Raw genomic sequence first — 26,057 nt, 5'->3', positions numbered from 1 at the left:
CAGTAAGTGCTCAAAAACCATTATATATCAGAGACAAGATAAATGTATTCCCAGACTTGAAACTCAAGGCAGAGAAAGGCAGAAGTAAGCTGAGGACGTGCGTGTGGTGGGACTGAGCTCAACTCTGCACACAAAGGACTCAGGCGCCTCTCCCACCACCTCTAGAACACTCCCAGTCAACGAGAGGATCCTTCTGGGGAATGCGAGCCTATAAAGGAAGATGCCTACAAACGCTGTAACTTGAGGGTTGATAAAAAAAAGGTCAATGGTCCACTCAACTTCAGTGGGTGAAGAGAGGGTAAGAGGGTGAGCCAAGATTCCCATACACTGTAGTAAGAAGTCATGAATATAAGTTCTTGACATTAAACTAGGAAGAAGTAATATGCATAAGTAATTTAGAAATATTAAGACAAATATCAAGAGAAGCAAACCAAAAGAATGGAAGTACACTGGGAACGGGAGAACACTGGAAAACTGGGAAAGGGAAGAAACAAGGGACAGCTCCTGCAGCACTCCTCCTAAGCACTACAGGACAATCTCACTACACAACAGAACGTTAGCTAGGATGCTACTTTTCCTTTAAACGCTCAGCATTTTAATAACTTTTTGTTTTACAGCAGGCTTGTATTTCTGTTATAATAGAGGGAATTAACAATACATTCTTCACTTCCAAATTCCATAAGTTCAAGAATTAGGGATTCTCATACATTCTCACATCTGACAATACTGTTTCTTTCCAAAAGACAGATAGGTCTTGGAGTCTTAAATATCACTTTGTTCTACCTATCCACTGGGCCCCATCCAGTGCTTGAATATCTTCTGCAGCAACTGTAAGAAGAGACAGCAAGCCCAAGAAGGGCCAGTCCCACTGTAAGTTCTTCCCTGGGCAGTCCACCCCATCCATGGGCACTATGCTTGGGAGCTCTTCTATAGTCTAAGCTAACATTTGTTTCCCCATAAATTCCACTCACTATCTGCTAGTCCTGCTGCTTCTCCTTAGGTCCATTTTTCTGTGTTGATGTCAGTTCTCTAATAGTTGAAGACAGCTACTATATCTATCCAAAACTTCTCTTGATGCAATTTTCTTAGTCCTTAATATGTTCAAATATTATACAACAATAAATACATAAAGTCATATTCTAAATGAGGCTGGATCAAAGAAAAATGCAAAATGTGTGTAATTACTGACCTTAACTCTCATGTATAAATACATGTAACAAAAATTAGGCAACAGTTATGATGCACACATACCAAGTGATACTATACATATGTACACATATATATCAACACAGAAAAACATCTACTATATATTAAGTGGAAGAGGAAGCTATAAAACAACATGTCTCCATTAAAAAAAAAAAATACACATTTACTTGTGTATGTACATTTTTACATGTGTGAGAGATACAGATAGATTCTTACAGATAAAAGATACATTTCATTCTCTAATTTGGGCTTCCCTGGTGGCTCAGATGGTAAAGAATCTGCCTGCAATGCGGGAAACCTGGGTTCGACCCCTGGGTTGGTTTGGAGGAGAGCATGGCAATCCACTCCAGTATTCTTGCCTGGGGATACCTCAAGGCGTAGACAAGGGGCTTTCATTTTTCACTCTGCTGCTGCTGCTGCTAAGTCACTTCAGTCGTGTCCGACTCTGTGTGACCCCATAGACGGCAGCCTACCAGGCTCCCCCGTCCCTGGGATTCTCCAGGCAAGAACACTGGAGTGGGTTGCCAGTTTTTACTCTATGTACTCATATATTGTTTGAATGTTTTAAAGTTCTTAATAATCAAGTTTTGTGATTAAAAAATCTTAAAACGGGGGAGAGATGGAGAAATCTTTCATTGTTCAAGCCTTCTGACCTAGCAGTAATATACTTCTGAAAGTCTACACTAATGAAGAAACACAGATTAAATGCCTACTGGGCATCTTCACTAAGATACCCAATCATCCAACCAGTACCTACGTGTCTACCATATACCAGGAATAGTGCTAGAAGCTGGGAAAACAGCAGTAAAATGGCAGACAAGATTCATGTATCCACGTCCCTTACCATATTCCAGGGCAGATACTCATAAAACAACTATGTGCAATAAGTACAACAGGAGACACATAACCATGATTCACTGGATCTCCCTCAAATTTAACATTAACATCTCCATCCAAACAGGAAACCGAAGGGTGATCTTAACTTTGCTCCTTCACTTACACCCTTTATCTAATCAATGCCTATGCCCTCTAATTTCTACCATCTCTCACGTCTGTACCATTCAGCTGCATTCCTATTGCACCCATCCTCATCCTCTCTAACCCAGACCACTGCACTCCTATTTTCATTTGCCATCCTCTTTCCCACATGCTGCTCTAGAGATCCTTCTAAAATGAAAAGTTCATCATGTCACCTTTCTCCCTACAGTGCTTTAACAGCTGCACAGTACTAACAGGATAAGACTTAAATTCACAGGGCGGCACATAATGTGCTCCGCAGAGCACAGTTTATCTTGGCTGCTCCCCTACCACATCTTCCACAGCACAACCCAGCGAATCTGAACCACTGTGGTTCCTCCTGTTATCATGCTCGTACCAAGCTGGTGTGTTTGTCTGTGCAGAGCCATCTGCTTGGAATACAACTGGGAAACACCCACTCATCTTACAAGTCTGAGGTTAGAAATCAGCTTATCTTTGAAGCCTTTTCTGACCACTATTCTTCTCCAATACAATTGATCATTTCCTCCTTTGCACCTTTGCCTCTACTAAATTTCAAATGTAGTTCTTATGTAGGACCTACAAACCTTTAGTACTTGTTTTTGTCTCCCCCAAACCCTAACCTTTAACATAAATGCCTAAAACAATACCTGGCACATAATTCATGTTCCATGTTTGCTGAAGAAATGATTGTATGAGAGAAAACTTTTATGTGCAAAGACACTGACTAAACACTATATAGCAGAGAAACAAAAAACGATTAAGCAAATTATGGTTTATCCATCAGAAGATACACAGCCATTAAAAAAGTTCTTAAAGGCTACACAGCAGGAAAATGTCTGGTGTTAAAGAGGAAAAAAGCAAAATATAAAACATGGCACACAAACTTTGCTTTTAAAAAATATATAGTAACAAATCAAAATATTTATAGTAGTTATATCTGGGTGGGAAGACTATGGAAGATAGTCTTTCTCCTTTGTATTGTATTTTCTAAATGTTATTATTTTATAATAAAAAATTGAATAATTTAAGTGGCAGCACTTCTAAAATTACATTGTGATGATAGCTGCACAACTGAAAATATAAAAAAGTGAAATGTACATTTTAATTGGGTGAATGTTACAGCATGTGAATTATACATATCTTAATAAAGCTGATAAAAATGTACGTATCTACTTAAATTTTTATTGCAAAAGCACAATAATAAAAAAGAACTAAAATGAAAAAGAACCAGAAAGGGCCTAAGAAATTATACAGGCCAGTTCTCTAATTTTGCATTTTAGAGAAACGTGTTGGCCAAAGCTGCTAGTTCATTAGTGGCCAATCCTAGACTGGGATTCAGGCCTCCTCCCAAACCAGTGCTTTGTAATACCACTGCTGCTTATATTTAGGCCAAAGGAAGTATGTTAGTTTAATAAATCTAGACCTGATAAGGTGTTTTTGATCTCAAGCTCATTTAAAAGAAGTGTTGCCCCAAAATAAAAATTTCAGAAAGAAACAGTCCCTGAGAATAAGAATGAAATCAAAGGGAATTTATTTAATACCAGATTTCAGCTCAATATATTTGATAGAAAGTCTTAATAACTACAATTCAATGAAGGAACAGGTGTGTCTGTGATCACTACAACTGCTATAATTCAAGAACAGGACAAGGCTGGACACTTGAACTTTCAAACTGCTTTCCTAACCAAGATTTTTTTATTCTAAATGACAAGGTCAATATCACAAATAAGACTACAGCTGCAATCTGCAAACGTCTCATTACAGTACTACAGTATTCTCAGACAGAACCTGACAGTGATCCATATTACAATGAATTTCTCCCCACAAGTGTTCAACATAAGCATGAGTTCAACCTTTCTACAAGCTATGAGAAATTATGTTACTAATGGCCAAATACTTAGAACTTTAAATATTGAAATTTATCTAATGAGACTGGCAATTACAGTTACCATTCATCTCAATTCATATTTAATACATTAACTTTGAAACTCCTTACCATAAAGAACAAACTGGATGAATGTGTGCACTAATTATTTTAGCAATGCCTCTTGTCAAGAAATCCCAGATGACGATCCGGCCATCATTACAGCCAACTGCAAGCAGTGTGCCCCACCTGTTAAAGGTGCAAGTCAGGGCCATGCTGATACAATCCAAAGTTCCATCCGCTTCCTAAAAATTAAAATGAACGTAAGAACATAGACAATAACACTCAGATATCCAAATCATTTCTTAAAAGTTTCTCCAACATCTGTGTTACTTCTTTTGAATTTAAACTATGAAACATATCAAAATAATCTATGTGTGTTCCTGTATTTATTAATCTAACCAAAATGGAGAAAGATTTATAAAAACTAACAGAGAATTTTTAGAAACAGATGTGACCAATCCTTTACATTGCTACTATGACTTTATACAAATTCTCCAGAAGGCAATTAGACAAAATAAATCATGAATCACTAAGAGTCATCTTATTGATCAAGCAATCTTGAAATTTATTCCAAGAAAGATAATCTATTAATAAAACAAAACCCCTAAGAAAATCAAATAAATTTACATTAGTATCAAGCCATTTAGACACTCCAAGTATTACAAAATATTTTTACATTTTAAAAAGTAAAGCACACTTACAGTATACACATATTATTATGTAAAAACACTGATCAAAACTATAAAAATATACAGAAAAAAACATTTTCATACAGGTGATAGTACTGTTTGTGAAAAATGCTTTAATCAAAGTCTTTTCTAAATTTAAAGAGAAATGAACTATAAGATTAACAACATTGAGATTTCCAACCAATATGGCCTGTGGACTTCCCACCCTGTTCAAAATTAAACTTTAGTTACTTTTATAGCAAAAGATCATCACACTTAATGCTTCTATTATCAAAGAAAAAAAAGATGAAAATGTAGTTTTCACTCTACTCAAACGTAAAAGCTAGCGAGTTACCGTGTTTCTAAAATCACAATACTATACTCTTACCTCTGGATAATTCTGCCCAAAGGACTCTGCAACAAAACAAAGAGAGTTGATGGAGTATGTGCAACACACCAGGAATCCTACAGCACACTGTGTACAGAGTGGCTTGTAAAGTGTGGGTGGGGAACTGGGGCTTGTGCAGGGATGCTGTGAGGTCACACTGATTTCCATTATCATACCAAGATGGTACTTGCCTTTTTACTCACATTATCTCATAAGTTTACAGGTAAGTTCTACTGATGCTATTCAAGCTGTGAAACACTGTGAATACAGAATCCAGCCAACTTCTATCTAGGCAAACATTAAACAGGTTTGTAAAAATGCAACACAATACCTCTCTTCTCACTGAATATTTTTTGTTTTGAAAAGTTATTTTTCATTAAAATGTTTTTAATGTAAACACGTAATGGTCTGTTTTACAGTTACTTTTATGTAACAAACTTTAAAAGCTCAAATCCATCAAGTTATCTTAAATCCCAACTACTCTCTTAAACCCTTCATTAACAGCAGTCAACCAACAGGACTCATCTCCAGCCCAAACAACAGCACTTAGGTTGTAACATAATTTGGTAGTTGGTTAAACACATAATTCTCTATATATTAAATAACATTTTGATACACACATCTCTGAATGTCTTTCCTGTATTAAATTTGGCATTTACACACTAGTGTAAATTTTTTATAAAAAATGTTTATTACTAATGTGTAAATGCCAAAATTATATTTGCTATGTAGACATGTATGGATGTGAGATCTGCACTATAAAGAAAGCTGAGCGCCAAAAAATTGATGCTTTTGAACTGTGGTGTTGGAGAAGACTCTTCAGAGTCCCTTGGACTGAAACAAGAGCAAACCAGTCCATCCTAAAGGAAATCAACCCTGAATATTCATTGGAAGGATTGATGCTGAAGCTGAAACTCCAATACTTTGGCCACCTGATGAGAAGAACTGACTCATTTGAAAAGACCCTGATGCCGCGAAAGATTGAAGGTGGGAGAAGGGGACAACAGAGGATGAGGTGGTTGGATGGCATCACAGACTGAATGGACGTAAGTTTGAGTAAACTCCGGGAGTTGGTGATGGACAGGGAGACCTGGCGTGCTGCGGTCCATAGGGTCGCAAAGAGTCAAACACGACTGAGTGACTGAACTGAATAAACATTTTGAGCTACAGTATGATGATACTTCCTGCTTGTCAGAAGTTTGTTTAATGCAGCAACATCTTTATCAATATTTACTTATGTTATTACCTAAATATTTTATTACAGTGATATTTAAACTATACTCTTAGAACTACAGCTCCAAGAAAGCTGTTTACATTTAGGATATCCAAATAAGATTCCATTTAAAAAAATAAGACTACTATTTTTAGTTTTTGACCATATGATACAGCAATTTCACTCCTGAGTATGTATTTGAAGAAAATGAAAACACTAACTCAAAACGATTCATGCAACCTAACATTCATAGCAGCATTATTTACAATAGCCAAGATAACAGAAGCAACCTAAGTGCCCATCAACAGATGAATGTGTAAAGAAGCTATGGAGAGTGTGCCTATGTATGTATATGCGTGTGTATGTATATACGTATATATATTTATATAAGTAATACATTTTTCAGTCATAAAAAAGAATAAAATGCTGCCATTTGTTACCACTGTAGAGAGGGACAGAGGACAAGGAGAGAGGTACAAACTATTATGCATTAAAATAAATAAACTCTAAGGATATATTGTACAGCATGGGGAATATAACCAATACTTCATAATAACTTTAAATGGAGTATAATCTATAAAAATATTGAATCACTATGTCACACACCTGAAACTAACTAATGTTGTAAATCAACTGTACTTCGATTTTTTAAAAAAGACAGCTGATTTTTAAAAATCTGAAAATAAATTTTATTACATTTTATCCTTTATAAAAATTAATAGAAATCGAAACAGTGAAAACATTAAAACTAGTCAAAAGAAATCAGGCCTTAAAATTAAGAAAACTAAAAGACGAATACAAAGGTGAACAACTGCACCTCCGTTCAAGAAAGGCAATCATTTTGATTTATCTAATGTGTACCAAACTTCAGCGTCTGATTGCATTCAAATATTAAAGACAAGAATGAAATGAAAAGCTGAAACCAGATCAAGACAGGCTTTTTTTTGAAAGAAACTTTCAAAAATTACTAAAGTAATATATGTAAGTAATACAAATATGTGTAATTAAAAAATGATGGTTTCCTCCCTGCACCCCCCAATTCAATTCCTGGGTGAGGAAGATCCGCTGGAGAAGGGATAGGCTACCCACTCCAGTATTCTTGGGCTTCCCTTGTGGCTCGGGTGGTAAAGAATCCGCCTGCAATGCAGGAGACCTGTGTTCGATCTCTGGGTTGGGAAGATCCCCTGGAGAAGGGAAAGGCTACCCACTCCAGTATTCTGGCCTGGAGAATTTCATGGACTGTATAGACCGTGGGGTCGCAAAGAGTCGGACACAACTGAATGACTTTCATTCCCACTCACCAAGGTAAAAGCTTCCATATATTTCTGTATGCTTATAGAAACATTGACATATTTAAGGTTTGTTTCCTAAATAAAATACTATTAGGTTGGTGCTAAAGTAACTGCAGTTTAGAATTGCTGAACTTTGCCATTTGATACTGGAATACATTCTTAAATATGGTTATGTTATACATCATTTTAACGCACATTTCTTGCTTTGTTTTTTGCTAATGACTTATTACTTGCTGTTTATTTTATATTTATTTTAAACTTGGGAAATGATGCTAGACAAACAGTAAATTCTAGCAATTTTCTCATTCAAGTTCGTAAAGCAGCAAAGACAACTCACAACATCAACAGCCCATTTGGCCCAGGAACCAGGGAAGCTCTTAAAAGCAAAAACCATTCCTTAAAAAGCTTTATAGTCCTTAGGACTGTCAGTGTATCTTCTGAATTTAATTTTTTAAAAAACAGAAACAAACATAGCAAGTCACTTACAGGTTCTTAAAAACCTGACATCCTTAGGCTATGATGCTAAACGTTACCTGATGGAAACCCAGAAACACCTACAGTTTATAATCAGATTGAGTAAAGGGTAGGGAAGAAATGAATCAAAGAGAGGGTGACAAAAGAAAACGGCCTTCCAGCTCACTGCTCAGTGTTTTACACAGCGTCTCTGGTAAGTAACATAACCAGAAAGTCAAGGCAACTGGATTCCAGTGCCAACTTACTTGCTTACTGCCTTCAGGTCAGCAGCCTCTGAGTTTTTTCATTTACTCAATGAGGCAATGCTACTAGAAGACACAGAAGTTCCCCTCCTTAGGCACCCATGTTTCACCAAACCTAAAATGCCAGTGGTGATTCAAGAAGTTTTGCAAAGGAAGATGAGAGCCTTGAGGATGAGGAGCCCAGTGGCGCGCCATCGGAAGCTGACAAGCACCAATCCAGAGGATCATCGAAGCTGAACTTGCCAAAGAGCTCGACGATGACAGTCGTTCAGCATTTGAGGCGAACAGGAAAGATAAAAAAGCTTGACAGGTTTTTTCCAGCCTCATAAGGGGACTGCAAATGAAAAATTGTTTTGAACTGTCTTCTCTTACTCTACACAACAACAAGCCATTTCTCGAATTGGGATGTGCGACAAAAAGTAGATTTCATAGGACAACTGGCAACAATCAGCTCAGCAGCTGGACTGAGAAGAAGCTCCAAAGCACTTCCCAAAGCCAACGTGCACCCTGAAAAGGTCACGGTCACTGTGTGGTGGTCTCCTGCCCATGTGATCCACTATAGCTTTCTGCATCCTGGTGAGACCATTACATCTGAGTAGTATGCTCAGCAAATCAATGAGATGCACCAAAAACACCAAGCCTGCAGCTGGCACTGGTCAACATAAAGGGCCCAATTCTTCTCCGTGACAACGCTCGATCACACATCACACAACCAACGCGTCAGAAGTTGAGTGAATTGGGCTACAAAGTTTTGCCTCATCAGTCATATTCACCTTACCTCCCACCAACCCATTACCACTTCTTCAAGTATCTAAACAACTTTTTGCAGGGAGAACACTTCCACAGCCAACAGGAGGCAGAAAAAGCTTTCCACACTACAGGAATAAACAAACTTATTTCTCGTTGGCAAAACTGTGTGATTGTAATGGTTCCTATTTTGATTAATAAAGATGTGTTTGAGCGTAATTATAATGATTTAAAATTCATGGTCTGAAACCGCCAATTACATTTGTACCAACCTAATGTACATAATATATGTTATATTAATATGCATTATGAACAAAATATCCTATATAGCTTTCCAAAGCAGTAATAGAGATCTATATTCACATGATTAAGAGAAAAAAGGAATATTCATTTAAAAATTAAAAACAAAACAAAAAAAACACTATCTAAATATATGAAGTACTCAAGAAGGAGCAGAGCATGACTTGCTGTGTTCAGAGAAAAGAAAGCCATATTTAAGATTCTGAAAGGACTTCCCTGAGGGGTCCCAGCGATTCTGACTAAGCGCTTCCACTGCAGGGGGCATAGGTGCCATCCCCTGATCCAGGAACTGACATCCTGCAAGCCATGCAGCGTGGTCAAAAACAACAACAACAACAAAGACTGAGAGAATCCAGAATCCTTGGACCATTTTAATGTATGATTATGCTTTAACACAGACTACTCCTGATTTTGTACTTTTGTTTTATGCACTGGATGGGTTTTTCCCCCTTTTTCTGAAGGTCTGTGTGCTGTACGCTAAGTCGCCTGAGTCGTTTCCAACTCTTTGCAACCCTATGGACTGCAGCCCGCGATGCTCCTCTCCGTCCATGGGATTCTCCAGGCAAGAGGACTGGATCCTTCTCCAGGGGATCTTCCCAGCCCAGGGATCAAACTGCAGGCAGGTTCTTTACCACTAGTGCTACCTGGGAAGCCTTTCTGAAGGTCACCCTAGTTAATAGGGTGATAACAAGGAATCTAAAGGAATACAAAGAGAAAGTGATGTATAAACAAGACTTAGTTCATCTGAGCCACTCTGGTTGAGGAGCTTGAGCAAGAATGCTGTCAAGTAGGGTTTTGGTAGCACAAAGCCATTTCCCCCAGAGGTTTAAGGCCATTTTTACATTCTCCATCTCCCACCATCTAACATTTAACATTCTGTTGCAATTAGATTCTTGCGCTTGATTTTAAAGACCATGGAGCGGAGGAAAAAGATGCCCAAATACAGCTGCCAAGGAGAAATAAACGCTAGTCAGATTTAACTTCACAATACACTTGATAATTCAAAAAACATGAATGACTCTTACAACAAAAGACATATTTCCAAAACTGATTACAGAAGAAAAATCCTTGACTGGATCAATGAGGAAAGAACACACCTAAAAGTTGTTAAAGACCTGTCATTAAAATAAAAATTTTTTTAATGCTTAATTAAAAAAAAAGGACAGCAGGCCCATATGGTTTTATGAGCCATATGGGTTTTTTAATGGTTTATTCCTCCTAAATCTCAAGGCACAAATAATTATAATGTTATTCAAGCTATTTCTAAGCAGAAAAAATACACATAGTAGTGTCTTATAAAACCAACACAGCTAATATCAAAACCTGATACAGATGGGTGAAAAAGAAAACACGTCTCTTTCACTTAAGAACATAAATGGTACAAGGTTTATGAATCACCTATAAATTCTACATAAAAGTAATTTCTAGCAACATAAATAACTATAATCCAATTCTAAACACAAAAATCTACAGTTTATTATTCTACCATATAAGAAGGCATAATGGTATACAGCAAGGGGAGTGGGGAGGGGGAAGAACAGGCCCACTCCAAACTCGTTCCAAAGGAACAAACAATAGCACAATGCATTCGAATGTATATCCTTGGTCAAGAATGTTTAAGTCATACAATCCTATGAGTAGATATTGAAAAATAATTTGCTAAAACTCAATAGCTCATTCTAATACTAGCCAATGGAATAAGAAAATGAAACAATTGGTTTAAACATTAATGTAGGAAATAACACTATTTCTCTTTTCTGGTATCACTGACTAAAAACAGAAGAAATTTTAATTTAAAAAACCACCATTTTTTAATTTAAAAAATTAGCAAGAAAATAAGGCAAGGTGGTTTTATATCAGGAAAACATTCAAACATTAATAGCTTTTCTCTACATTGGCAATTAATATCCAGAAATGAAAATGAAGGGAAAAATTCCATTCACAGTGGTTACAAACATAAATATTTAAGGAAAAGTGTAGTAAGACATGCCATGTATAAAGAAGAAAACTATAAAATCTTAGTTAAGACCGTGAAATATGAATAAGTGAAAAGGCAATCTACAATGCATTCTGGGATAGAAAAGCTTAATGGCTTTCTCCAAAAACTAATAAATTTTATGCAATTCCAGATGGATTAAAGACAAATGTAAATTCTAAATGAACTGCAAGGCTGCTGATGATATATGATAAAAATGACATTTCAATTTAGTGGAGAATTTATTTTATATGGATGGACAGCTAACTATCCATCTGAAAGAAAAAAATAGCTCTGATTCCTCTCTTATATCACATATAAAAATAAATTTCAGGTAAATTAGTGATTTTTAAAATCAAAAATCTTAGAAAAAAATTTGAGAGATTCCATGTATAATCTAGGGTGGGGAAGACTTTAACCAAATTAGAAAACCAAAAGAAAAGAGAAATACATCTGATTGTATAAAAACTGGAATATTTTGCATGGCACAAGTTCCCATAAACAAAAGATTTACAAAAACTGGCAATGTAGATGACAGATGAGAGTTGGTATCTATACTATAAAGCAAGTCTATACAACAATAAGGAAAAACAATCAAAAAGAAAGGCTAAAGAATATGAATAAACAAGAAGAAATAAGATGGCCTCTAAACAAAGGAAAACATCAAATTCAGAGAAATGTAAATCAAATGAAAAATGAGATGCCACTTTCATCCATCAGACAGGAAAATTTAGAGACAGTGCACGTGCTGGAGGCGGAATGTGAATAACGGAATATTTTCAGTCATTGTCTATAAAAATGGGAATTGTTACAGCAGTTTGAAAAAGGAATCTGACAGCATCTACTAAAAGCAAAAATATCCCTCATCTCAATAATCCTACAACTAGAAACCTAAACACAACAATGGTACGTAAGGACAAGGGTTTTTAAAGCACTGCTCTTGATTGCAAAAAAAACACCTACAACTCTTACCCCGCAACTACAAACAAGGTAAATGCCTATTATTATTAGTGGAATGAATGAACTGTTGTATTCAAAGATGGACTGTTGTCATGTGGTCACTAAGTCGTGTCCAACTCTTTTGTGACCCGCCAGGCTCCTCGGCCCATGGGACTTCCCAGGCAAATATGGGTAAATTACACCAATTCTCTTGAAAATTTTTATTTGTGCTACTTAAGTGAAAAAAAGACACAAAGTATATATAATCCAATCTCATTTTTTTTGTTAACATGTGTATATATACACACACTAATAGGCAGAGAGAAAAATATGGAAGGAGATACATGGGATTATCAACAAAGAAAGGAGGAGACAGGGGGAAAAAAAGATCACATTTAAAAAAATAAACATTTATAGTGAATTCCCTGGTGGCTCAGCAGTTAGGACTCCCCACTTCACGCAGAGGACACAAGCTCAATCCCTGGTAGGGAACAAAGATTCCGCATGCCATGACAAATAAAGACATAAACAAATAAATAAGCACTTATAGTTAAAATTCTATACCATGAGTGTGTCTCTAACACGAATTCATTAAAAATCATTAGCTCTGTCATCTCCTAAGGTGTAGGAACAGGCTTCCCAGGTGGCTCAGTGTTAAAAGAGTCTGCCTGCAAATGCAGGAGACATCGTTTGATCCCTGGGTTGGAAAGATCCCCCAGAGAAGGAAATGGCAACCCCTTCTAGTATTCTGGCCTGGAGAATTCCATGGACAGAGGAGCCTGGTGGGCTACAGTCCATGGGGTCGCAGAGCCAGACATGATTTAGCGACTAAACATTTGCCTTGTTTCCGTGGCTGTGATAAATATTTACTGTATATGTTAATTTGAAAAGCATAAAGGAATTTACTGAGTTTTCTAGACTTGATCTCATGCTGGCTTATCATTTCTTTCAAGTGCTCAAACTTGCATTTATCATTAGCAGCTACCCTTACTAAATGCTTATGTGTCAGAACCTGTACTAGGATTTTCTGTACGCTGTCTCATTCAGTCCTCTCCATTCACCATTACGTGAGTAACTATCATAACCCATTTCACAGTTAGATTAAAACTTGTCATTTCCCAAACTGACAGTGAAAAACTGGCCAAACTGGAACCTGACCAAGAAACCGTACTCTTAACTGTAAGTGCACTATAATCTATAAACTTGCCCAAATTTGACCTCAAGGTTACTAGTCTATGATCTACAAAACTCACTTGTTCTTTATTAAAAAGTCAAAACTTTGCCCATCTCCTTTATTTCTGCATGTCTTTTCTCTCCCCAAGATGCAAAGATCCTCAACATTATTTCACATGCAAGTTCCTTCAAGCCCAAGGAATATAATTCAACCAAGAGAAGTGAGCTAAGTGACCCACCTAAATCTCTCCCTAGGAAGGACTTTCCTTTGCAATGTCCAGTGGTCACTTTATCTGCCCCGCTTCCCCCCCATCCTCCTTGCCTCCACACTCCACATAATGAAGCCACCTCATTTTTACAGTATTGGCCTTTGATCACATTAGCTTTCCTGAAACTATTTTTTAATTATTACCTACAATTCTTTTTTTTGATGTGGACCATTATTTCTGTTTGGTTTTTCAGATGAGAGAGAGTCATGTGGAATCTTAGCTCCCTGTAACCCCTGCACTGGAAGGTGAAGTCTTAACCACTGGATCACCAAGAAGTCCCTCCTGGCACGATTCTTAAAAGCTGGTACCAAGCAACTATACGCCAATAAAAAATAATTTAAAAAATAAATAAAGTTGGTGCCACCCTCATATATACTCACTTTCAGCAGCACACCCTTCTCTTGTTGAGAATCTGAGTTGACTGCTTTCAGTGTAAGCACACCAGTTCCTGCAGGGGCCTCCTCTTTTTTTTCTAGTTACAATCCTTTCTCCAAACTGCCTTTTCACTTTCTAGGTCTTTAGAGACTTCTTTCTCCCAGTCTGATGACATGGAATAATACCTATTCTCTAAATTGCTGAACCTCTTCCTCCTTAAAAAATTTGGTATCAGGAACTCTAAAGTTTCATGGTCCTTTTCTCCCAATGCAAGTATGTGACTTGCCAACTAATTCCTCCCTACTGTAACAGTTAGGTCCAGAGTAGCAGTTTCCATTCCACTTCCTCAATCTAACAGGTGATGACAAGAGTCAGCACCATTTCTTTTTAGAGAAATGCAACTTGCAGGTGGCTAAATAACTGATCTTACCGCAACTAATCTGACGCCATGGCTGCTGTAATTACTACATTTCCCTGGCTCCAGTCTGGCTTCCATTATCAATCCTTAACAAAGCTGCTACAGTCTGTTTTCTAAGCCCCAAATCTCATCATATCACTTACCTGCTCAAAAATCTCCCCTGCTAAAATAAACAATATACTAAAATCCTAAGTATAATTTTAGAAAGCAATAATATGGCCCCAACCAGTATTTACCATTTTATCTTTGACTAACTCCCCATTAGCACCTGGGACAGAATCTTGCATAATCCACCCTAAGCACCAGCTGTAAGCTACTAGCATGTGAATATTCATCACATGTCCATGCCCCAAGTTTGCTCCTACTGTTCTCTGCACTGGTAATCACCTTCATCATCTTTTCTCTTTGGAAAAATCCTACCCCATCTTTACTGTCTGAGTTAAATGACGCTTCCGCTATAAAAGTGAAGTGAAGTCTCTCAGTCGCGTCCGACTCTTTGCGACCCCATGGACTGTATGTAAGCTACCACGCTCCTCCGTCCATGGGATTTTCCAGGCAAGAGTCCTGGAGTGGGTTGCCATTTCCTTCTCCAGAGGATCTTCCCAACCCAGGTCTCCCGCACTGTAGGCAGACACTTTACCATCTGAGCCACCAGGGAAGTCCTCTGCTATAAAATCATCCCCAAATTCTACTGCCGCACCAACAAAGCAGAATTAACTGCTCTTTCAGCTGGATTCCCATAACGGATTCCTACCATTTACTGTGGTTCCATATCATACAGTTATTTGTTTACACCCCTCTCCTCCTGTGTGCGCGTTAAGTCGCTCAGTCGTGTCCAACTGTTTGCGATCCCATGGAATGTAGCCCACCAGGCTTCTCTATCCGTGGAATTCTCCAGGCAAGAATACTGGAGCAGATTGCCATTCCCTTCTCCATAGGAACTTCCTAACCCAGGGACTGAACCCTGGTCTCCTGCATCACAGGCTGATTCTTTACTGTTTGAGCTACAGGGAAGTCCTCTCCTCCTAGTTCTACGTATCTATCCAGGGCAAAAACTGTATCTTATTTCAGTGTTTATCAAACATTAGGACCCAATCCACCACAAATGGATAAATCATTCAGTGAGCCATACAAGTTCTTCAATAGATTAGAACAGAAGATACCAGAGGCCACTGAGCAAAACAAAAATTAGTATCATTTTGAGAAACGTAGTTACATGTCTATGGATATATAATGAGTTATGACAAAATACATTTCTTACTGTGAGTTGAAGTAAGTTTCAAAAACTCTTACTTAACTTTTATCTCCAGTGCATAATGCCTAATACAGAGCAAGGCCTCAGTGGCTAAGACTTAGTGCTCCCAATGCAGGTGGCCTGGGTTTGAACCCTGGCCAGGAAACTAGATCCCACACGCTGCAACTAAGACCCAGCAGAGCCCAATAAATAAATAAATTTTTTTTTAAAAAAGAAAGTGATTGCAGAGGTCAAAGTATTTGAGAGTCCACATTAAGAACACATTATCATTCCTTTCCTTTATCTGGCCAAGATACACTTTAATATGCTCCCACAATCACATCACTTCTGTTCCTTTCTCCTTTTTACCTGCAATAATTAACTTTCTCACTGTAAAAAATTCAGTCATTCCCATAGAGAATTACATCTTTTGAATCCAGTCAGTCTTTTAAATTGTCTAACCTTCCAATGCTAATGTTCCTTCCTAAGTTTTACCTGCATGAAACTTCTGTACCATACATGAAAACTCCTTCCTATGACTCTGCTCTCTTTCAAGGTATGAGTCTATTACTTTTCTTCCATCCCCAAGTGTTTAAAAATAAGAATCAACTCTGCCTCCATTCCATCTCCCACATCTTCCTAAATTGTAATTAGCTTCTGTTCAAGTTGCTGAGGAGTCCCAAGTTGCCCAAGAAGTGAGTAGTCCTTTCTCAGCTCTTAGCCTCAATTGCTCTACAATTGCTTTCGTGGAAGACGCCACACTAACCAGTATCCTCTTTCACCTCTAATGAATACATATATGACAAGCACTTGAAATTAGGCTCAGCTCACAGTAACCAGTATGTAACTGTTAGTTGATATATTATCATTTATTCCTCCTCTTATCTTTGAGATATAGATTACTATTCCAGATTCTGTCCTCAGCAGTTCCCTTTTCTTCCTCTCCCACTTTCTCCCTGGGTCTTATTATCTACCCACAAGGTTTTGATTAGCTTACCTGTAGAAGCATTATAAATCTCTCTCATAAATACAAACCAATCTCCTAAATCCCAGGTCAACACTTGACATACCCAATGTTACCTGTCTTTTCCAAATGTTCTTAAATGTTTATGAATAGCACCACTATTGATTCCCATCATTTTTTACTTCACTCTTCCTCACCACCAGCACCACCCCCACCACCATGATATGCAGTCAATTTTCAAACTGTCAACTCTACATTCTCTATGTCTTTTCTTCCCATTTTCTAGTTCAGATCTTCTTTATCCTTCATCTCCTCTAGCTCTCCAAGCTGGTTTCACAACTTCCAAGACTCCACTCCACACTGTTGTCAGATAAATCTTTTTTAAAAAAATCATAGCTCTAACTGAGTTAGCAGGTCAAAACCTTTTAATGCATCTGCCCTACTTTCCTTAAAAAGCAACACTTCTCAGCTGGGCATTCAAGAGCCTCCACAGACCAGACAGCAACAACCCTGTCTCTTCACCTTCTCGCGTTATTCACAGTACCCACAACCTGGCCAAGCAGGAAAATATCTTTAGGATTCATTTCACTGACACCTTAGCTCAAACATATTCCTAAGAAGCATTCCTCCCAATATTTTCATACTTCAGTTTGTCAACATTTTGTCAGTCTTAAATATCCACTCAAAGCTCCAAACCCTACACAGGTTTTGTTTTTCTTTCTTGACTACCTTTCTTGCCCTGCCCCAAAGATATTCACTCCCTCTTTTAGATGTTCTTAGCCCTTTGCTGTTGTTGTTTGGTGGCCAGTCATGTCTGACTCTTTCGTGATCCTATGGATTGGCATTTCCCAGCCAAGAATACTGAAGTGAGTTGCCATTTCCTTCTTTAGGGGATCTTCCCTACCCAGAGATTGAACCTGAGTCTTCTGCATTGCAAGCAGATTCTTTACCGCTCAGCCACCAGGGAAGCTCTTAAAAGCAAAAACCATTCCTTAAAAAGCTTTATAGTCCTTAGGACTGTCAGTGTATCTTCTGAATTTAATTTTTTAAAAAACAGAAACAAACATAGCAAGTCACTTACAGGTTCTTAAAAACCTGACATCCTTAGGCTATGATGCTAAACGTTACCTGATGGAAACCCAGAAACACCTACAGTTTATAATCAGATTGAGTAAAGGGTAGGGAAGAAATGAATCAAAGAGAGGGTGACAAAAGAAAACGGCCTTCCAGCTCACTGCTCAGTGTTTTACACAGCGTCCCTGGTAAGTAACATAACCAGAAAGTCAAGGCAACTGGATTCCAGTGCCAACTTACTTGCTTACTGCCTTCAGGTCAGCAGCCTCTGAGTTTTTTCATTTACTCAATGAGGCACTGCTACTAGAAGACACAGAAGTTCCCCTCCTTAGGTACCTATGTTTCACCAAACCCTGACAAGTGCTCAGAGCCTCACCTCACTTCCTAGGTTCCCGCCCCAACATAACTCTGGTCCTGCTCTGGGCTCCTGCAGCACCTGGGATCCCTGTATTCGAAAGTAACTCGCAAACTACCTGCCCCTGTCGTTCCACAACTGAACTGCAAAGCTACGCACTCCACTCGGGCAGAAGCCCGGCTTCCCACCCAGTCGCCGCTCCAGACCAAGGCGCCCACAGATCCGTCCAGAGCCGGGTCCCTGAGGCTGCAAGCGCATCCCATCCGCCTGGGCCCCTCCTTTCCAGGACCGAAGCGTCCCCAGGACCCAGCCACAGCCCTCCTCACCCAGCAACTCGAGGTTCATGCCTGAGGACTCCGGCCGCCCGGCCTCGGCTCAGTGACGACACCCGAGCCCGCGCCCGCCCGCGAAGCCCGCGTCCGAGTTGGGGGCGCCGCAGAGCGCCGGCGCAGGCCCCGGAGACTCCCTGCCTCAGAGGACCCCGCGGCTTCCGCCGCCTGCCCTCACTTCCGCCTTCGTTTCCGGCGGGCTATCCACGGATATGCCTAACCAAAAAGAAGACGGACCGCCCTCGGAACCACTTGATGGTGGTATTTTTTAAGGAACAAAAATGCTATCGTCACTCAGTTTTTGCCACGTGCCAGAGTTTGGGGCTGTCCCCCCGAGGGTCGAGGTAGGTGAGTTAGAGGGTTCAGGCACAGAGTTAGACGACTCACCCGCCCTTGCTGTGTGCTCCGCGCGCCGACCCGGCGGGGTGCCTCTGCCGCGGCGGAAAGGTTCCGGCTGGGCGCCGCTGAAGTATAGGGGCTCGCGGGACAGGTGGGTCCCAGAGCTTGCGGTGGGTCTCACGGCGGTCACAGCGGTATTCAGCCCGTGCGCGCGCTGCTTATCGGGTACCTGTCTCAGTCTGGGAAAGTTATTTCACGTTTGTAAAGCTATGTCGTTGATCCCACAGAAACGTCCAATGGCATTTATCCAAGGATCTACCGTGTACCCAGCGTTCTCCAGGACTCCGAAAGTGAACGGGAATGAGAGGTGACTGCGCTCCCTGGAGCTCAACCAGGCAGGGCTGTGATGAGATACCCGAAGCAACGACCGAAGAACGGTTTATGTAACTAGCGAATGGGCAAATTCTGTATAAACGAACTTTGACTATGGATGCTGTGGGCAATCATAAAAAAAAATGCAAAGATGGGCATAAGTTGGCTGCAAAAAAAAAAAAAATAGAACTGAAACTAGATCCTCTTATGTAGATTTAAAACCAGTCATCCCAGCTTCACTCTTAGTACTAACTTTACCCTTTGGGCAGTATTTTATCCTCTGTGCCTCAGTCTTGTTATATGTAAAATGGGGGTGGTGCTTACAGGGTTATTGTGAAAATTAAATGAGTTAACACATATGAAATACGTAGAACAGCGAATGCCTACTAAATGTTAACTATTACTGCTTCCTCTAAATTATCTCACTTCCTTGAGACCCTTAAGGTAGCTAGTGGTCCCATTTGACCAAGTGTAATAATTGAGGCGCTGAGAAATTAGGCATGTTAAAGAGAAAACCATGGGCCCAAAACGGCATCATTTGTACTAAAGCCGCAGATAACCAAATCTAGATCTAATAACTGACCTAAGTGCTGCCTCAGCCTTCCCCAGAAACGTAGTCTTTATCAGCTTATCTGAAGTTTTCTGGTCAGCACCAAAGAGGTAATTCTCTCCTGGGCCCTCTCCACTCCTGCCTCCACCCCAAACTCCCCCTGAAAGAGCAATCTGCATGATAAAACCCCTGCCACTTCCTTCTTCCCAGAAAGAAGGTTTCTTGGCCTAAAAATAATCCTTTCTTTTCTTCTGCTAATAGCTCCCTTACCCCACCCTTCTTCCTATAAGAAGCTTCTGAAATGGCAACCCAGTCCAGTACTCTTGCCTGGAAAATCCCATGGACGGAGGAGCCTGATGGGCTATACAGTCCTTGGGGTTGCAAAGAGTAAGACACAACTGAGCGACTTCACTTTCTTTCTGTAGATGAGATGTTACCCATCTAGTTTAATAATGCCAATTAGATCTTCAAATTTAGTGGGTTGGATTTTGGTTTTTAACAGGAAGATTGCATTCCTTCACATATCCAAAACATTGCCAAAATGTCATCCAAAATATTTTAATATTAACAATGACTAGGAGTATTTCTGCACACCTTTGTAATCATTCGTTATTAACCTGTCCTCTTAAACTCTGCCAATTGGGGATAGGTGAAAAAATGTCATGGTTACATTTATTTCTTAATGAGGATGATCATCAGTTTTCCACAGGTACAAATATGTACTTTTCTCTTCTGTGAGGTGACCTGTGCATATCCTTCACCTATTTTTTGGATGGAGTATTCATTTTGTAGGATTTTTAGGCAAGGAATAATCTGATCAGATTGATGTTTAAGAAAGAAAATAAGGACAGTGTGGAGTAGGGATTGATTAGATAGGTGGAAAGTAGTCAGGAGATTACTGTAGTAATTTTGTAGAAATGAGGAAGACTTATTTGACTCAGAGTCACAGTGGAGGAAAGAGAAGGCAATGCATTCAAGAGAGAGGTACCAGACAGAACTGACCAAATGGGAAGGACATCTTGCATGTGGAAAGTAACAGGAGGTCAGTAGGCTGGTGTTGCTGTAGGAGATAAGATGGACTCCAGGTTAGGCATTTACAACTGGCCTCCTGCTTACATTTCTTGGGGCATGAAAGAGTGGGCTCCAGGCTGGGTACTTAAAACGGTTAGCATTTCTTGAGCCAAGAGATAGGTGGGCTCCAGTTAAGGCATTTACAGTCTGCCTCCTGTTTGCCCTCTGAAATGGAAGTAACAGCCGAAACAGGGTAAATAGCCAGTGTTTGTCTCTTGTAAACACCTTAAGGTAATAGTCATGGCAAGGACCCAGAGGGGCAAAACCCTGTTTGAGTAAAGAATTAAGGGATCTGCACTCCCCCCTCTTTTGGGACAAGGAAGACACTACACTTTTTTTTTTTCTAGTTTGTTTTTTGTTATAGAAATTTCCAAAATTATTCAGAAATGTAAAAAAAAAGGTTAACAATGTATTCTTCACTCAGTTAACAATCTTTTTTCAACAAGCACTTTTATATTTTTTTGCTAGAATATTTTATTTTCTTTTTTCTTGAGTTTTCAGTTTATTATTTCAGGTAGGGATACAATCATAGTATGCCTATTCTCTATCTAGCCTCTATTTTACTCCTCTTCATCTCTTATACTATTTCATATCTGATCCCATTAAGATTGTGACTGGTTTCTTTGTCCCTAAATTAGATGAACTTGTTATAGATCCTTTATAGTCCAGGAAAGGAGCTCCATCTCTGCTCAGTTCATTTGAAACTAAGAATATGTTTATGTTCCCTCGTTTGTATCATTTGGAACTGGTAAACCAATGGTGACCCAATATTGTAGTTTTTCCTTGAGACACTACACTTTTGCAGAAAGGCTCCTTGTGGGTCCAGGCCACAATGAGCCTTACTCGTCTCAGAAGCCTTCACTTCGAGATCCAAGTTGGCTGAGGGGTGCATGTGTACCCAGGAGAGGGTCCCAGGTAGGGTCAGGTGTGGGAAGAGGAACCAGATAATTGCCCAGAAGGAAGACAAAGACCTGCAGAACTGCCCTGTGTAAATGACGGAACCGCCTCTTTACTATGCCCCTCCTCACTAGAGGAGATGCTCACACCCTTTCCGTCTGGGTATGCGTCTCTGCCTTGCTTCTGTCTTAACTGTCGTGGGCTGGGCTCGGGTTGGAAAAGAATTTCCAGGCATGAGACAGAATGAGAGGGAAATAAGTTTATTAGAGTGCAGACGCTGTTAGAACAGCGGGCCAGCTCAAGGGAGAACCGACGTTGAACGGGGTCCTTAGTCCACTTTTGTAGCCAGGGTACAAGGAGTGGGACAGGGATCTTGCAGGTCATTTGCTGATTGGATGAGGCTTGTATACTTGGTGCGGGGAAGAGTAAGACAAATACCTTCTCCCTATGGGGTGGGGCGTGGAGACAGGTCATACTGCTCAGGAGAACCTGAAATCCATTAATTACAGCATGGGGGAGGGAAGAGCGATGATAAGGGTCTGGTTTTTCCATTCCTGCATCCAAGACCCTTGGTTTTATCTGCTCCTTCGTCCTTGGGTCACCACATTAAAACGTTTCTCTGAGTGCTGTCCCACTCGTTCTTGTGCTGTGTCTCGAATGATAAATTTGTACCTGCATTTACAGTTTCAGCCTCCACAATAAATGCATTTTTCACTAGGGGCGAAGAGCCAAGGAGAAATAGCCTCTAGCCTCTAGCCCTTGCTGGTCTGACGGCCTGGATGGCTAGGATTCTCATCCAGGCTACCCAGGTTCAATTCCTGGGCAGGGAATTAAGATCTAGCTTCATGCCCCTGCTCACGGCTGCCTCGCCAAGATCAGTATGACTTCCATGTTTCTAACTTGGTGGTTCACTTTGCCAGAATAGAGAATGTAGAAAAAGGAATAGCTTTGGTAACGTAGGTGAAGAGTACCCCAATGGGGCACATTAGGCTTAAGGAGCCTGCGAGAAATTCAAGTGATCCTATAGGCGTGAAGTTTGGAGAAGTCTAAGCTAAAGATCTTCTGTATTTCACGAATTCTAATGTGTATACTTTCCCACATTTAAAAATCTCTGAAATGGAGATATTTCTTACATTTGACTGTATCGCATAATTATTTAGCAGTGGGTTTGTTTCTTAGCATTAAGAATAATTAAGATAGGATAATCATGTGTATTATACTTGTGGTATCTTTGATTTGATGAAAAAGTGTTATTGGTAGACTTTTGCTTTACAAAATCTTTTTTTTTCCCTAGACAAGTTGTACAGCATGTGAAATCCTAATTCCCTGACCAGGAATCACATCCTTGCCCCCCTGCAGTGTAAGTGCAAAACCCCAACCAGCAGACTGCCAGGAAATTCCCTACAAAGTCTTATTAATACTGCCAACTGCAAAGGAAGGTACCCAGATTTGTATGTTGAAGGAGAGAAAGGGAAATTTAATATTCTTCCTTCTCACCCTGAAGCAACTTGTACCAGTCATTCAGATTGTATGTAAGAAAGAACTTTTTTTTAGCTAGGCCTTCATTAAAGGCTTTGACAGATCCTCCTGAAATTAGGCCGGCAGGTATTTACCGCTTTTCCTGGTAAAAAGCAGGTATTCTGTGAGTGGAGCACCTCCCGATCAGCCAGAGCATGTTCTGCAGCTGGCTCAAATCACAGGGAGTATGGTAAGAGCCAGGAGATTATTGCAACATTTCAAGAATATTACCAGTGGTTCTCAACTTAAGCTACACGTTGGAATTTCTTGGGCACTTCAAAATAATATAGGTGCCTGTGTTCCACACCAGAGATGTTGCATTCATTACAGAATCTACCTAGAGCACTCCTAGGCATGTTATATTAAAAAGCTCCTAGGTGATTTTAACGTTCAGACAAAGTTGAGAACCACTACTGTAGTACAAGACTGGGGGTGCCACCCCAATTATTGGCTGAGACAAAGAGTGAAGACTTTCTTAGAAAGTCTCAGAAAGTACTCCTAACCACAGTCTATGCTTATTGTCAGAGCTTACAGACTTCAAAGGGAGAGCTAAGGAAGAAAACATTTTATGGACAGTAACATTAGCACAGCTCCCAGTTCCTAAAGAAAAGAAGGATTGGAAGAGGAGAATGATCTGTGACAGTCACTTGAATATATACCTCCAACAATGGAAAAATACACGTATACATGCTGTTTGTAATTGCAAAATATTGGAAGCCACCTAAGTCTTCGTGGGCTTCCCTGATAACTCAGACGGTAAAGAATCCGCCTGCAATACAGAAGACCCAGGTTTGATCCCTGGATCGAGAAGATCCCCTGGAGAAGGGAATGGCAACCCACTCCGGTATTCTTGCCTGGAAAATCCCATGGACAGAGGAGCCTGGTGGGCTATAGTCCGTGAGTTGCAAAGAATTGGTCATGATTGAGTCACTAAGCACATAAGTGTTCATACATTTGTGGTATACTGTACAATGGCGTACTCAGCAGCTACTTTTAAAAATGAGGAAGGGGACTTCCCTGGCGGTGCAGTGGCTAAGACTCTGCACTTCCAGGGGGCACGGTTTCAATCCTTGGTTGGGGAACTAAGATCCTACATACTTCATGGTGTGGATAAGATAAATAAATGAGGCTTCCCTGGTGACTCATTGGTAAAGAATCCACCTGCCAATACAGGAGACACGAGTTCAATCCCTGATCCAGGAAGATCCCGCATGCCATGGAGCAGCTGATCCTGTGCACCGCAGCTACTGAGCCCATGTGCACTGGTGAGGCCCCAGCGCCCTGGAGAGGGTGCTCAGCAGCAAGAGGAGCCACCACAGGGGAAGCCCCCAATTGCCACAACCAGAGAAAAGCCCACGCAGCAGTGAAGACCTGGCACAGATAAAAATAAATAACATGCTTTAATTTTAAAAAATGAGAAAGAACTTTGTGAATTGATATAAAGTAGTTGCCAAAATGGGCTTCCCTGTTAGCTCAGCTGGTAAAGAATCTGCCTGCTATGCAGGGGACCTGGGTTTGATCCCTGGGTTGGGAAGACTCCCTGGAGGAGGGCATGGCAACCCACATACAGTCTACTTATGCTAAAACATCAAACTCAAATTGAGGAGCCTTTGACAAAGTGACTAACTAGTACTCTTCAAAAAAAATCATGAGAGATAAGGAAAGACTAAGGAGCTTTTACAGACTGCACAAGACTGCACAAGGCTGCACAAGGAGAAAGAACCAAGTGCAATGTGGGGTCCTGGACAGGATCCTAAAATAAGAAAAAGACGTTAGAGATGCACCTAGAGAGTGTCATACTGAGTGAAGTGAGTCAGACAGACAAGGAAAAATATCTTATGACATCCTTTATATGTGGAACCTAGTACTTTTGCCTGGAAACTCCCATGGACAGAGGAGCCTGGTAGGCTGCAGTCCATGGGGTCGCTAAGAGGCAGACACGACTGAGCGAGTTCACTTTCACTTTTCACTTTGACGCATTGGAGAAGGAAATGGCAACCCACTCCAGTATTCTTGCCTGGAGGATCCCAGGGATGGGGGAGCCTGGTGGGCTCCTGTCTATGGGGTCACATAGAGTCGGACACGACTGAAGCGACTTAGCAGCAGCAGCAGCATATGTGGAACCTAAAAATAAATGATACAAATGAACTTTCTTACAAAACAGAAAAATACAGAGGTTGCAGGGTATGTGTGGTGGGGGAGGGATAGTTAAGGATTTTGGGAAGGTCATGTACACACTACTATATTTAAAATGGATAACCAAAAAAACTTGTTGTATAGCACATGGAACTCTGCTCACAGTTAGGTTCCAGCCTGGATGGGAGGCCGGAGTCTGGGGGAGAATGGATAGATGTGTATGTATGGCTGAGTCCCTTCATTGCTCATGTTTCAGATGAACAGTGATAGTTTCATATCACAACATTGTTGATTGGTTATACATCAGTACAAAGTGGGCTTCCCTGAGGGCTCAGATCTGCCTGCAATGCAGGAGATCTGGGTTCAATACCTGGGTCTGGAAGATCCCCTGGAGAAGGGAATGGTGACCCACTCCAGTATTCTTGCCTGGAGAATCCCATGGACAGAGGAGCCTGGCAGGCTACAGTCCATGGGGTTGCACAGAGTTGGACACAACTGAGCATGCATATTGTGCTTGTGTGTGCAATACAAAATGATTTAGGTGTTAAAAGAATTCTTAAATAAAAAAGATATTAGTAGAAAAACTGGTAAAATTCACAAAAGGTCTTTAGTT

At 40.2% G+C, this 26,057-nt stretch overlaps 1 protein-coding gene and 2 long non-coding RNA genes across 20 annotated transcripts in view; 2 read left to right on the top strand and 1 right to left on the bottom strand.

Moving 5' to 3' along the window:
* LOC145506397 (uncharacterized) overlaps positions 1-14,165 on the top strand; it is a 34,065-nt gene extending 19,900 nt beyond the window's left edge. For both annotated transcript variants that reach the window (XR_014053849.1, XR_014053850.1), the window contains exon 4: positions 14,006-14,165. This is a non-coding gene — a long non-coding RNA (uncharacterized LOC145506397). The remainder of the gene's footprint in view (positions 1-14,005) is intronic.
* RBBP5 (RB binding protein 5, histone lysine methyltransferase complex subunit) overlaps positions 1-18,705 on the bottom strand; it is a 38,078-nt gene extending 19,373 nt beyond the window's left edge. For 6 of the 17 annotated variants that reach the window (XM_081490921.1, XM_081490919.1, XM_081490920.1 and 3 more), the window contains exons 1-3: positions 18,559-18,705; positions 5,189-5,214; positions 4,202-4,374 (exon numbers count right to left, since the gene is read on the bottom strand). In XM_081490921.1, the coding sequence (XP_081347047.1) occupies positions 4,202-4,374; positions 5,189-5,214; positions 18,559-18,577 (218 nt within the window). In that variant the 5' untranslated portion in view covers positions 18,578-18,705. Of the gene's footprint in view, positions 1-4,201; positions 4,375-5,188; positions 5,215-18,538 lie in introns of all 17 variants that reach the window. The other 11 variants (XM_081490926.1, XM_081490924.1, XM_081490925.1 and 8 more) reach the window with 2 other exon arrangements.
* A 297-nt stretch (positions 18,706-19,002) lies between these two features.
* LOC145506393 (uncharacterized) lies at positions 19,003-22,411 on the top strand. The gene is made up of 2 exons (XR_014053848.1): positions 19,003-19,051; positions 19,188-22,411. It is a non-coding gene; the product is annotated as an uncharacterized LOC145506393 (long non-coding RNA).
* Positions 22,412-26,057: the final 3,646 nt, after the last annotated feature.

Source organism: Giraffa tippelskirchi, chromosome 5 (genome assembly GCF_054371585.1).
Source record: "Giraffa tippelskirchi isolate mGirTip1 chromosome 5, T2T-mGirTip1v1.2.pri, whole genome shotgun sequence".
Taxonomy (NCBI): Eukaryota; Metazoa; Chordata; class Mammalia; order Artiodactyla; family Giraffidae; genus Giraffa; species Giraffa tippelskirchi.
The sequence above is the reverse complement of the archived record's forward strand: the minus strand, read 5'-3'. Positions and strand labels throughout refer to the sequence as shown.